Source organism: Dermochelys coriacea, chromosome 14 (assembly GCF_009764565.3).
Source record: "Dermochelys coriacea isolate rDerCor1 chromosome 14, rDerCor1.pri.v4, whole genome shotgun sequence".
NCBI lineage: Eukaryota > Metazoa > Chordata > Testudines > Dermochelyidae > Dermochelys > Dermochelys coriacea.
In genome coordinates this window covers 10,485,785-10,497,833 of record NC_050081.1, presented here as the reverse complement: position 1 = coordinate 10,497,833, position 12,049 = coordinate 10,485,785, and the positions used below count along the sequence as shown (strand labels likewise).

Below are 12,049 nucleotides of genomic sequence, written 5' to 3'. Positions count from 1 at the left end.
GTCATGTTTCACGTGCACTAAATTCTCACCAAGAGTTTATGAAACCGCAGGCTTGATTTTAATTTTCACCAGTAGAACTCCATTGATTTCTATGGAGTTCTCCCCCATCTCCTGATATTACACTGGGGCAGCTTAGAGCTGAAGCAGATCCACTCTTGTTAAAGGAGGAATCTAACTTACAAACCTGTCACTTCACTCTGTTTGCCAGCTCTGATGAGGAACATTACTGATCACAGACCTGAGCCAATGAGCTCTTTCCTTTGACTTCCGTGGGCTTTGGATTCCACCCTCTGTGCTTTAAAAGTTCTACAGGGAACAAAAAAAATTCCCATGTGAGCACAGGATCTCCAGGGATTTTGGGTGAAATGTCACAACTTTTGGTAATCATCATGTGAGTTAAAAGGCCAAATTTAACCTTTGAAGGCACCCAGAGAGTTCCCATTGACTTGAGTAGAAGCTGAAAAGCCAACATCCTGCTCTACTCTTCAGTTTTCTTCTGAACATCCACTGTGATTCTTACAGGTAGAGCCCTGCAAATCTGCGGATATCCACTTTATATCTGTGGAAATCCACATCTGCAGATGCGGTTGCATTGTTTACCATCTTTGCGGATCGGGGATCGGATGCGGATCCAAATTTTTGTATCCACGCAGGGCTCTAACAGTGAGATAAGGTGCAGGTGCGGGTGTGGATGCAGATGTGGATACATATAAAAGGTAGAGTGCAGCTCGTGAGTCAGATACAAGTTAATTATTGTGGATCAGAGGCAGATCCAAATTTTTGTATCTGTGCATCTGTAGGCTCTACCTACAGGAAACTGCCAGTTGCTAATGGCTAGACAGATGGCTATCGGGATTTACTATTGTTATTAATATTTATAATTTATTTATATCTTTAAAAAAATCCCATTCAATTACGCAGGTGGCTAGTCTACACCATCATGTAGTTCTTTAAAAATCTGTTCTCCTGGTTCCTCTCCCCCTAACCCTACAGAGTATTTGTCACACCTGCTTGTTGGTCAGAGAGCAATCATGTCTCCCTATATATATGTACAGTGCCTAGCACAATGGAGCCCTGGTCTGAATGGATTAGGGACTCTGGGCATAAATGTAATATCAATAAAGGTAACAGCAGAGGCCAGATTCTGTGCTAGCTGGAATACTGTGTAGTCCCATTGGAGTTCTTGAGAATGGGGAAAGTCAGTGGGAATTTGGCTTCCCATGTTCAGGGCAAGCTTAGAGAGATAGGTGGGTAAGGTAATACCTTTTACTGGGAATCGCCAAGACCTGAAGCAGAGCTCTGGGTAGCTTGAAAGCTTGTCTCTCTCCCCAGCAGAAATTGGTCCAATAAAAACTATTACCTCCCCACTTTGTCTCTCTAATATCCTGGGACCGACACAGCTACAACACTGAAAAGAGGGCAAGATTGACACTTGCCCAATGTGCCAACTTGTTGCCCTGAAAGAGCTACCCACATTGCAGGTCACAGCGTAGGTGGAGATCCCCATGAGGCCACTACTCCCCTGCGATACAGATGGGTGGAGATTGTGCAGAACCTTGACTCCGCCCTCCCCCAATATATATTGATTTAGGGAAAGGGGTGAGAGAGAGAGAGAGACTGTCCGTAGGTTGCATCCGATGAAGTGAGCTGTAGCTCACGAAAGCTTCTGCTCAGCTAAATTTGTTAGTCTCTAAGGTGCCACAAGTCCTCCTTTTCTTTTTTGCGAATACAGACTAACACGGCTGCTACTCTGAAACCTGTCTGTAGGTTGGTGGTTAGGCCACTGGCCTCGGATGTAGGAGACTTATGTTAAAGTCTCTGCTCTATCTGATTCAGAATGATCTGGAATGAACAAGTCTGCTCTGAATCAGGTACAGCAGGGGCTTAAATTGGGTCTCCTACATCCCAGTCTGTGCCATAACCACCAGGCCACGCTCACACATGCCTACTTCCCGAATCGAAAAGCTCAGGATTTGAGCCAAAGATGGACATTTTGACACAATTCTTGTTTTCCTAAAAATGTTCCAGAGTCTTGTTTTCATTCCAATGCAAAAACCAAACCAAACTTTCAAAATCTTGAGAGTTGCCATGAAACAGGATTGTCATCCTTGAGACAGCCCTAAGCATGGGCCTGAACCTGAACATGGACCCAAACCCCTCAAAGCTGGTCTGGATTTGAATTCCCTTGCTTGGGCCCATCTCTCTATGCTCTGTCAATGGCGCTATGTAGATTTATACCCTGGCTCTATACATCTTTTTGTAAAAATTAAATGAAAAAATAAAAATATGTAAAAAGAACTGGCAACTTCTGTATATTTTTAAAGAAAACCAAAATCAATACCTTCAGCACTGAGTGATTAAAAATTTTCACTGTTTTTGTTTGTTCTCTTTTTTTTTCCCTCCTTTCTTCCAAAGCAAATCGACGAGATCTGGCGTGAAATGAGATGGATCACAGAGGCGCTGCAGTATGCCAGATACAAACAGCCGGTGGCTGGCTTGCTCATAACAAAGCTCGTGGACCTGTCAGAAGAGCAGAATCAGAAGAAAATAAATTCAACATCCTCCCATCTAGATTGTCTTCCATCACCACCACCCTCACCAGAGGCCAGGAGCCAGAGAAGAAAAGCCCTGAGTGGTAAGAGAGGGATTTTTTTCCCCCTGGGTGAAACTGAGTAGAAAATCAAGACGGCCCCTTGATCTCCCATTTGCATCGGGAACTAGTCTGTGGTATTTTTTCCATGCCTGTCGAGGTATTTTAACAATTATTCAATTTTATTTTTTTTTAGTGTTATTATTTATTATTTAAGCTGACAGACTGGATAGGGTAATCATAGATTGGGGGAAAGAGGTATCAAATTACAGTGCCTTCCAATACCTACTTTCAGTGTTTTTTTCTTGAATGTTCACTCTCAGTATAATCTCAGAATTATAAAAAGAAAAGGAGTACGTGTGGCACCTTAGAGACTAACAAATTTATTAGAGCATAAGCTTTCGTGAGCTACAGCTCACTTCATCGGATGCATTCGAAGTGAGCTGTAGCTCACGAAAGCTTATGCTCTAATAAATTTGTTAGTCTCTAAGGTGCCACACGTACTCCTTTTCTTTTTGCGAATACAGACTAACACGGCTGCTACTCTGAAACCTCAGAATTATAGAAATTGCAGATGGAAAAACCATCTATTAGCTCAGTCTCCCCAGTCACCGCAGTATCATTCCCTGCAGTTCTCCCTTCCCCTCACCATCAATGGTATCCAGTCTTCTCCTTCTTCCTGCCCACCTCGATCTCTTTTTTCAGACCACCCCCCTTCCCTCCCCACACATGGAATGTCTTCCCCAGGCTGGCAGCCTAGACATCACCTTCTCTGCATTCAAGTCCTTGGCTTCGGGCCTGACCCAACGCCGAGTGAAGTAAGCAGAAGGACTCCCTTTGGCTTCAGGAAGCAATGAATCACTATCACTCCCATTTTCTGCAGTCCCCACAAGAAGTGAACCAGACAATACAAAACAATAAATACATGCGCGCACATCCCTTAGCCCACGCCACTTCCCGCAGCCCCCATTGGCCTGGAACAGCGAACCATAGCCAGTGGGAACTGCAATCGGCCGAACCGGCAGACGCTGCAGGTAAACAAACTATCCAGGCCTGCCAGAGGATTTCCCTGATGGGCTGCGTGCCAAAGGTTGCCGATCCCTGGCCTATAGCCTACCAATGTTCTGTTCCCTTGGTTCTGTTCTTGTAGCCAAATTATTTGGTGTCACAGTTATGGGCCTGCTTGCACCTCTGGCCCCTTTCCGGTCTCCATCAGCGCTCCACCTGTCTTGCGATGGAAGGACACCTGTCTTGGGATGGAATTCACAACTCTCCCACTTTTCAACTGGGATCTGGGTACCACAACCTGTCTATGACAACTGTTTATTATCATGTAAAACCCACTGGATACCTGCATCTCTTCACTTCAGGAGCCCGTGACCAGTGAAATAGCAACCAATAGCCTTCTTAAAACAAGTATGTTTATTAGTAAATGGAACAAAGCATTAGAGAAAATGGTTTCAAAACAACAAACAGAAAAAATACAAATTTAGTCTCATCTAATGCTATACTTCATTACAAGATAAATTAAACTAGCATGCTTCTTGAGTTACAAGAATAAAATAGACCCAACTCATAAGACCCAACTCTTAGTGGGTCAGACCAATGGTCCATCTAGCTCAGTATCCTGTCTTCCAGCAGTGGCCAATGCCAGGTACTTCAGAGGGAATGAACAGAATAGGCAATCATCAAGTGATCCATCCACTCCCAGCTTCTGGTGAACAGAGGCTAGGGACACTCAGAGCATGGTATTACATCCCTGCCCATCCTGGCTAATAGCCATCGATGGACCTATCCTCCATGAACTTATCTAGTTCCCATGTCCTGTTAACAACATGGACCCTGGCAAAGAGTTCCACAGGTTGACTGTGTGTTGTATGAAGAAGTACTTCCTTTATTTGTTTTAAACCTGCTGCCTATTAATTTCATTGGGTGACCCTAGTTCTTGTGTTGTGTGAAGGAGCAAATAACATTTCCTTATTAACTTTCTCCACACCAGTCAATCTTTTATAGACCTCTATCTTATCCCCCCTTTATCATCTCTTTTCCAAGATGAAAAGACCCAGTCTTTTTAATCTCTCCTCATATGGAAGCTGTTCCATCCCCCTAATCATTTTAGTTGCACTTCTTTGTATCTTTTCCAGTTCCAATATATCTTTTTTGAGATGGATCATCCAGATCTGCATACAGTATTCAAGATGTAGGTGTACCCTGGATTTATAGAGCAGCATTATGATATTTTCTGTCTTGTTATCTAACCCTTTCCTTATGGTTCTTAACATTCTTTTAGCCTTTTTGACTGCTGCGGCACATTGGGCAGATGTTTTCAGAGAACTATCCACAATGACTCCAAGATCTCTTCCTTGAGTGTTAACAGTCAATTTAGACTCCATCATTTTCTAAGTATAGTTGGGATTGTGTTTTCCAATGTGCATTACTTTGCATTTATCAATACTGAATTTAATCTGCCATTTTGTTGCCAAGTCACCCGGTTTTGTGAGATTCCTTTGTAACTCTTCACAGTCTGCTTTGGACTTAACTACCTTGAGTAATTTTGTATTGTCTTCAAATTTTGCCACCTCTGTTTCCCCTTTTTCCAAATCATTTATAAATAGGTTGAACAGTACTGGTCCCAGTACGGACCCCTGGAGGACGCCACTATTTATCTCTATCCATTATGAAAACTGACCATTTATTCCTACCCTTTGTTTCCTACATTTTAACCAGATACTGATCCACGAGAGGACCTTCCCTCTTATCCCATGACTGCTTTCTTTGCCTAAGAACCTTTGGTGAGGGACCTTGTCAAAAGTCCAAGTACACTAACTCACCTTCTTTTAGCAAGTCCCAGAGCTCTTGGGACCCAGCTTGGTCTTCCCTTGCCTTCCAGTGAGTATATCTCCCTTAGAGCTGTGTGGAAAGCTAATATTTTGTTTGGCTGGCAGTTCTGAAAAATGAAAATCAAACAATTGATTCGGGTCAACCCAAAATAAAAACTTTTCAAAAATTTTGGCTCACCAAAAAGTTGGTTTAAAAGATTGTTTCAGAGCAAACAAAACATTTTATTTGACCCAAACTAAACCTTCTGTTTCAGTTTTGAGCATTTTTAAAAGGTAAGGGTGGTAAATAAAATTGAAGGAAATTTCAAAACAAAAAGTTGTTCTGACTGGAAAATTCATACAGAAAAATTTCACGCTGCATTAGTCTCCCAGAATCTTCCCCTTCTTGGGGAAATTCCCTTTTCTCAAAGCCCCATCTTTCCTGTGTCACCTGAGCCTAGTTTCTATATTTGATTGCTCAATTTTTTTGTTACAGGGCCTAGCTGTGAAGCCTTCCTTTTGCCTCAGACTGGTTTTGCCCAGCCAGTCAGCCAGGCCATCTAGGAGAAAGCCCCTGCAATGGTTGCTCCATTGTATGGCATTTAGACCCATAAATGGCTTGCAGTCACTGGTGCATGATTGTCAGAGAGTGTGCTGAAAGTGTCTGCTCCTCTCCAACATACCAACCCTCCAGTTCAGGAATCCCATACGCAAAACACATCTCAGAGTCAATACTAATCACTGAGCAGCCCCACATTCATAGCCATCAAGTTTAAGGCCAGAAAGGCTCACTAGATCACCTAATCTGACCTCCTGTATATACCAGGCCACCAACACCACTGCATACTAAATCCAACATATGCATTATATTCAGGCTTTACTGTATTTGATGCTGTACTTGGGAGGTAGTGTAGCCTGTGGGGATGGCAGCATTGGCAGTTCTGGTTTCTAATCTCTGTTCTGCCACTTGCTATGTGATTGTGGACAAATCACTTTGTCTCTCTGCCTCAGTTTCCCCATCTGTAAAATGAAGATATTAACCTGCAGTAGCTATCCCATAGGGCTTTTGTGAAGAGTAATTAATGTTTTTACAATGTATGCAACCATATCAACGTGAAGTATTCCAGAATTAAATTCATCCTTCTGCACATGACTATCACAAGACCTGTGCATCTCTTAGGTCTGTTTTGAGGACATAAGTGGTGTGCTATCCCTGGGCTGGTATGCACATGCGTGAATTTCATCCATGATGATTATGTCCTCTGAACTGCAAAATATGAAATACAAGCGGCTAAGGAATAGTGAGCCCAGGAGGTATCTTATCATGTCTGATGATTTAGTGCTTCACAGAGGCATCAAAGAATATTTCAGATCATTGAGGTCAACTGTTCCATGTTCATCTCGGATCATATTTTCCTCCCATCCTTTGACAATTCTTTCTTTTTACACTATTTCTTTCCTATGCTCATCTGGTTTTGTATTAACAGAGCAGCTTACTTTTTGAACCATTGGGTCCAGTTTGGTTTAATTGTTGTTTTCAAATGGCTCGGTGTCCCAAGTGATCTGAGATGGACCCTTTAAGAATATAAAATTAAGCAAATTAGTAAAATGTTATACCCACTTCATTGGCTGCTATCGCTGCTCTGAATAGCTGGAAAATTAAATCGATGAAATAAATGGATTGCAGCAAAGAAAAAAGGAAGCAAATTAAATGACAGTGCCTGTTTCATTAATAGAATAAAGACTTTGGGGAAAAAAATAAATCACTGTTCTGCTGAGCTGTCATTAAGCAATGAGTTAATGACATGGTAGAAACAAAAGCTGCAGATGCTGCATGGAACAACTGCCACAGCCTTTTTGGTCATAATAATTTATTTTTACTTCTAAATGGCAGTTTCCTACTGTCAAGAAAACCAAATAAATCTGCTCCTATTAGAGTAAAAGCAAAAAAAAAAAAAAGCCCAGAGAATTTTGGTGGAAACTGTGGCCTTTATAGAAGCATGTGTCCCTGACTTTGATTTAATCCATTATATATTAATGTTCTCCTTTGATTTCATGGTCTCTCTCTAGGCCAAATTCTCCTTTGAATAACATAGTGCAAATGCAGAATAATCCTCTTGGATTAGGTGGAGATACTTAGCATTAACACCATGTATCTAAGAGCATAATGTGTCCCCTAGGTGGACCTGATTCATTATTGCCCTGTGCCTTGTGTATGGTCATGTACACCAATGCAAGGTGAGTAGTGGGTATTATTTTATACCGACTCTGTGCTTGTAACTGACGACCCCGATAGAGGGCAGCAGAGAATCGGACCATGAGGTCACGTCCACCGCTATTTACGTTCCTGCAGAACTTGGCCCTGATGCTGCCATGACAAAAGAATGGCAATGACGTAGGTGCGGGAGCCAGTCTGAACTTTGATTAATAAATTCACATGTGGATTAAATTTGTCAGTTTGGAATTTGGATAAACATTCCTTCAAAAGGGCAGACTTTGCTCATGCAGCTCTATATCTTTTCTCCATGCCTGTTAAAGACCGGTAAGGCCACATCCTGCTCTGGATTAAACAGGTGTAAGTCAATTTACTACTTAACAGCGGACAGAATTTGGGTTGTAGTTTCTCAAACTCCAAAATTTCAATCTCCATGAAATTCAGTTGGAAACTCAGAAAACAAGATTACTTTAAAATTTTATCTCAACCCCAATTCTTCCCCTTTGCTCACCTCCCATCACTTCATTAGTCCTTTCTTACCTTCCTGTTTCTTACTGTGATGTTATCTCCTGGCTAGACGCCCATCAATCCACCACAACCATCTCTTCTTTGCAACTGTCACCTGGCTCCATGGAAAATTCCACAATGGAAATACACAAAGCTTTCCAGAAGCATGTCTGATATTCATTTTGCTCCCAAGTTAAGAAAATATGTTAAGTGTATTAAGCAGTTCTTTTAAGTGGGGCTGTGTATCATGTTAGTGGTTATTCGGTTTTAATGAGTCTTCGATTTTCAGATTCCCAGCCCTGCTCAGATGAAGAGGGCTGCTCTGAAGTGTTTCTTCCAACCGACAGCGACTATGATTCCAGTGATGCATTGAGCCCCAGAGAACTGGATTTGGTTTATTCATCCTCACATGACATATCCCAACAGGCAGTGGGTGGCTTGGGCGGCAGTGCACCTGATGTCCTCCAGGTCCATGATATGAAGCCTCACCTGACTTTGAAAGAAGACCCAAAAGGGGGCAGTGACTTGGATGCCGATGCCGAATACTGCACGGAGTACATGAACAGTCTGACCATGGGAGGGTTCACATCAAAAAGCCTGGATAAGACTTCCAGCTCCAGGCAGCCTTTGAGTTTCTTGGGGAAAAAAACAAAGCTAGGGAAACATCAGCACTATAACTACTTCAGCCGGCACCATCGCTGGCTGCGAGTGCACAGCGAGACGCAGCCCGCCTCTCTTTCTGAAGGCGTGTACACACAGCATCTCACACGAGCCACGGAATTATCACAGGAGCCTACCTCCAGCCACCAAATAAGGATTCCCATCGATTGTCCTCGGAGCGCTTTTTTACCTCATGCTTCGAGCCTCCCAGAAGATGGGAAAGGCAAGTACCATGAATCGAGGCAGAATATCCGTAGGATATACGTAGAGCCCTACAAAAACACGTTATTAGGCGAAGAGGGCAAGCCCTGGGCCCTGAGTATGCAGTCCGTAGAACTTGGAGATTTGCATGATACCACGGGTCAGGAAATGGGGTTGGATGATCAATCGAATTCTCCCATCTCTGAAGTATTCAGTAGCACGCTTTAGGAGTTTGCACTGGGTCATTGCACTGCCTCGCACCACCCCCAAAATGGCATTGTGAGCATTCTGAATTTAGGACCATATTTTCAAAAAGACCTTTAAAATGCAGATTCTCAATGGGCGTCTCGTTCCACTTACTTTACCAGCTGAGGAGCTGGCTTTAAATGGGTATTCCCAAAAGCGCATGCCAAATCACTTGCATCTGCAATTTTGCAGGTGTAAATAATAAACATTTGCTATCTAACTTAATGCTGCATGGTGGCAAATCAGGTAGTTAGGCATTGAAATTTGCTTAATTACTCACACCAATGTCTGGGCATGCAGAATTTCAGGCACATATGATTTTGCCTGCAAAATTTGGGGGAAGCTGGTTAAAGTCACTTTAGAAATGTGGTCCTAAGCTTTTATTACCTTTTTTTTTTTGCTATAAATATTTCCACTTCCCAACATGCACTTTGTGTGGATTTGGTTGGTATACAAGTAAAGCGCTGAGTGCTCTGGTGAATGAAAATGCCACAGGTACCACAGCATCTGGCCATTTCAATGTGTCTGTCACAAAAAATCAGTGCCAACTGTAAACACTGGCATAGGCCAGTACAATTGCTAGCATTGAATGCTTTGTTTCAATTTAAAAGATTTAAAAGAACATAAATACCAACTTATTCCGCAGCTCTAGATGAGAGAGAATCCTTCTAGATCAAGAGCAGAGGGTATTGGCGGGGTTTGCTGTAGCTGGCCTGACTAGTGAATGAATAATATGTAGGCACAGGAGTTTCTCTAGCCCTCTGCATGGGGATGAATTTCATCCTGTTATAGGCAATCTCAGATTGCCATGGGAGATGGATCTAAACCAGAGGTCGCAAACACACGGCCTGCGGGGTTATTTTCTGCGGCCTGCCAGCTCCCCGCGGCACCCCCACCTCCCCAGCATATACCTAGAGCGGCTCTGGCCTGGTGCGCACCAGGGGTAGGGCAGGCTCCCTGCCTGCCTGCCCTGCCCCCGTGCTGCTCTGGAAAGCAGCCGGGACCTGGGGGGAAACAAGGGTCTGTGTGTTACCCTGGCTGCTCCTCCAGGTACCTCCCCCAAAGCTCCCATTGGCTGGGGTTCCCGTTCCCAGCCAATGGAAGTTTCAGGGGAAGTACCTGGAGGAGCGGCCAGGGCAACACACAGACCCTGTGCCCCTCCCACCCAGGTCCCGGCCACTTCCCAGAGCGGCACAGGGGCCGGGCAGGCAGGCAGGGAGTCTGCCCTGACCCCGGAGCGCGCCGGGCCGGACCCACCCCCCGAACCTCTCCTGCAGCCAAACCCCCTGTCCTGAGCCCCCTGCTGCACCCCACACCCCTCCTGTACCCCGACCCCCTGCCGCACCTCTCCTGTACCCCAACCCCCGCCATGAGCCCCCGGCTGCACCCCTCACCCCTCCTGCACCCCAACCCCCTGCCCTGAGCCCCCTGCCACACCCTGCACCCCTCCTGCTCCCCCTGGGGGCAGGGAGGGGGCGGAGTTGGGGTGGGGATTTCAGGGAAGGGGTTGGAATGGGGGCGGGGCCGGGGCAGCGGGCAGGGGTCAGTGATGTAACCCTGGGACCAACGTACTAGTCCTCATGTGGCCCTCGTGGTCATTTGATTTTGAGACCCCTGATCTAAACCATAAAATTCAGATCCAGACCCTTTTCTTTTTTTCCAAATACCCCCTCCAAACTTCAGGGTTGTTTGGATCAATGGTTTTAGATTTAGACCATTATGGTAATTCTGAGTTGGATCTAGATTAGGGAAAAATTGGAGGGCAGTTTGCATCAAAGATTTTGGTTCAGGCCTCATCTCTGATCACTATGTAAATATCAATATCATTAACCGGAGAAAAAAGATTGACTTGAAATGCCCCATTTTCTTAAGGACACATCAAAATCCACCATTGATTTGTCATTTCCAGCTGAAATAAGGACCACAGTATTCTCACCCTCCAGAAGATGTCCTAGAAAACTAAATCCATATTAATCAGAGGTGTAACTCTTGGGTCATGTTACTATGTATATCTTTAAGAAAAAATAGAAGTCAAATGCTTGTGCAACAGCTGGGGTGGAGGTGTCTCTCCCCTTTAATTAATTTCTCCAAGTCTTACACAGCTCTTGAAGATTAATTTTTAGGCCATCTTCCTGTGGATTAAATTCCCTCATTCCATGTAGGCCCAGCCTTCTCCGTTTCAGTGTTTTAAATTCCACTTGGTTTCAATAAAGAGACTTGAATTCAATATAAAGGTAAGGATTTTCCCCATGATCTGTGGGCCATATTAAAATACCACATTCCTATCCCCAGTGCTATTAAAATCCCCCTAATGCTTAGCACCCAATCCATAAATTCAAAAATTGAAGTTATTTGCCATTTTATACTCGGTTGGTGTGTGGAAGCCAAGAAAAGAGTCTTTGCTCTGATATAAGGGAGCTCAGTTTCTTTGAAGGGTTTAAATATGTAATTCCTCTTATTAGAAGTGGGAATTGCATATGTAACTCCTGATGCATCACACCAGAAACATATTCAATCAGGCTCAATGAGGATGGGAAGACTCCCATTGAGTTCAGTGGCTTTGGATCAGACCCACACTGAAAATTGTAGTGGGGAGAAGGGGGTGAAGAATCCAGGTGCCAATCTTTAGTTGGAATTGTAGGTTTTATCTCACATGGGAGGGGAAATCCTGATGCAACTAAAAAGTGTACCATAGAACCAAAAATTGGTGATGTCTGCTGTCAGCAAAGTCAGTACCAGCTTGTTACGTTGACTCGCGGTCACTGGTATAATGCCGCTATCAACACGGACCAGGACAATCTCGTGCTTTTG

The 12,049-nt window shown here is 44.0% G+C and overlaps 1 protein-coding gene across 4 annotated transcripts in view; it reads left to right on the top strand.

The window, feature by feature from the left end:
- The window catches only part of ANKFN1 (ankyrin repeat and fibronectin type III domain containing 1), a 153,809-nt gene extending 143,551 nt beyond the window's left edge, over positions 1-10,258 (top strand). For all 4 annotated transcript variants that reach the window (XM_043497334.1, XM_043497335.1, XM_043497333.1 and 1 more), the window contains 2 exons: positions 2,416-2,635; positions 8,421-10,258. In XM_043497334.1, coding sequence (XP_043353269.1) covers positions 2,416-2,635; positions 8,421-9,220 — 1,020 coding nt within the window. In that variant the 3' untranslated portion in view covers positions 9,221-10,258. The remainder of the gene's footprint in view (positions 1-2,415; positions 2,636-8,420) is intronic.
- The last annotated feature ends 1,791 nt before the right edge of the window (positions 10,259-12,049 follow it).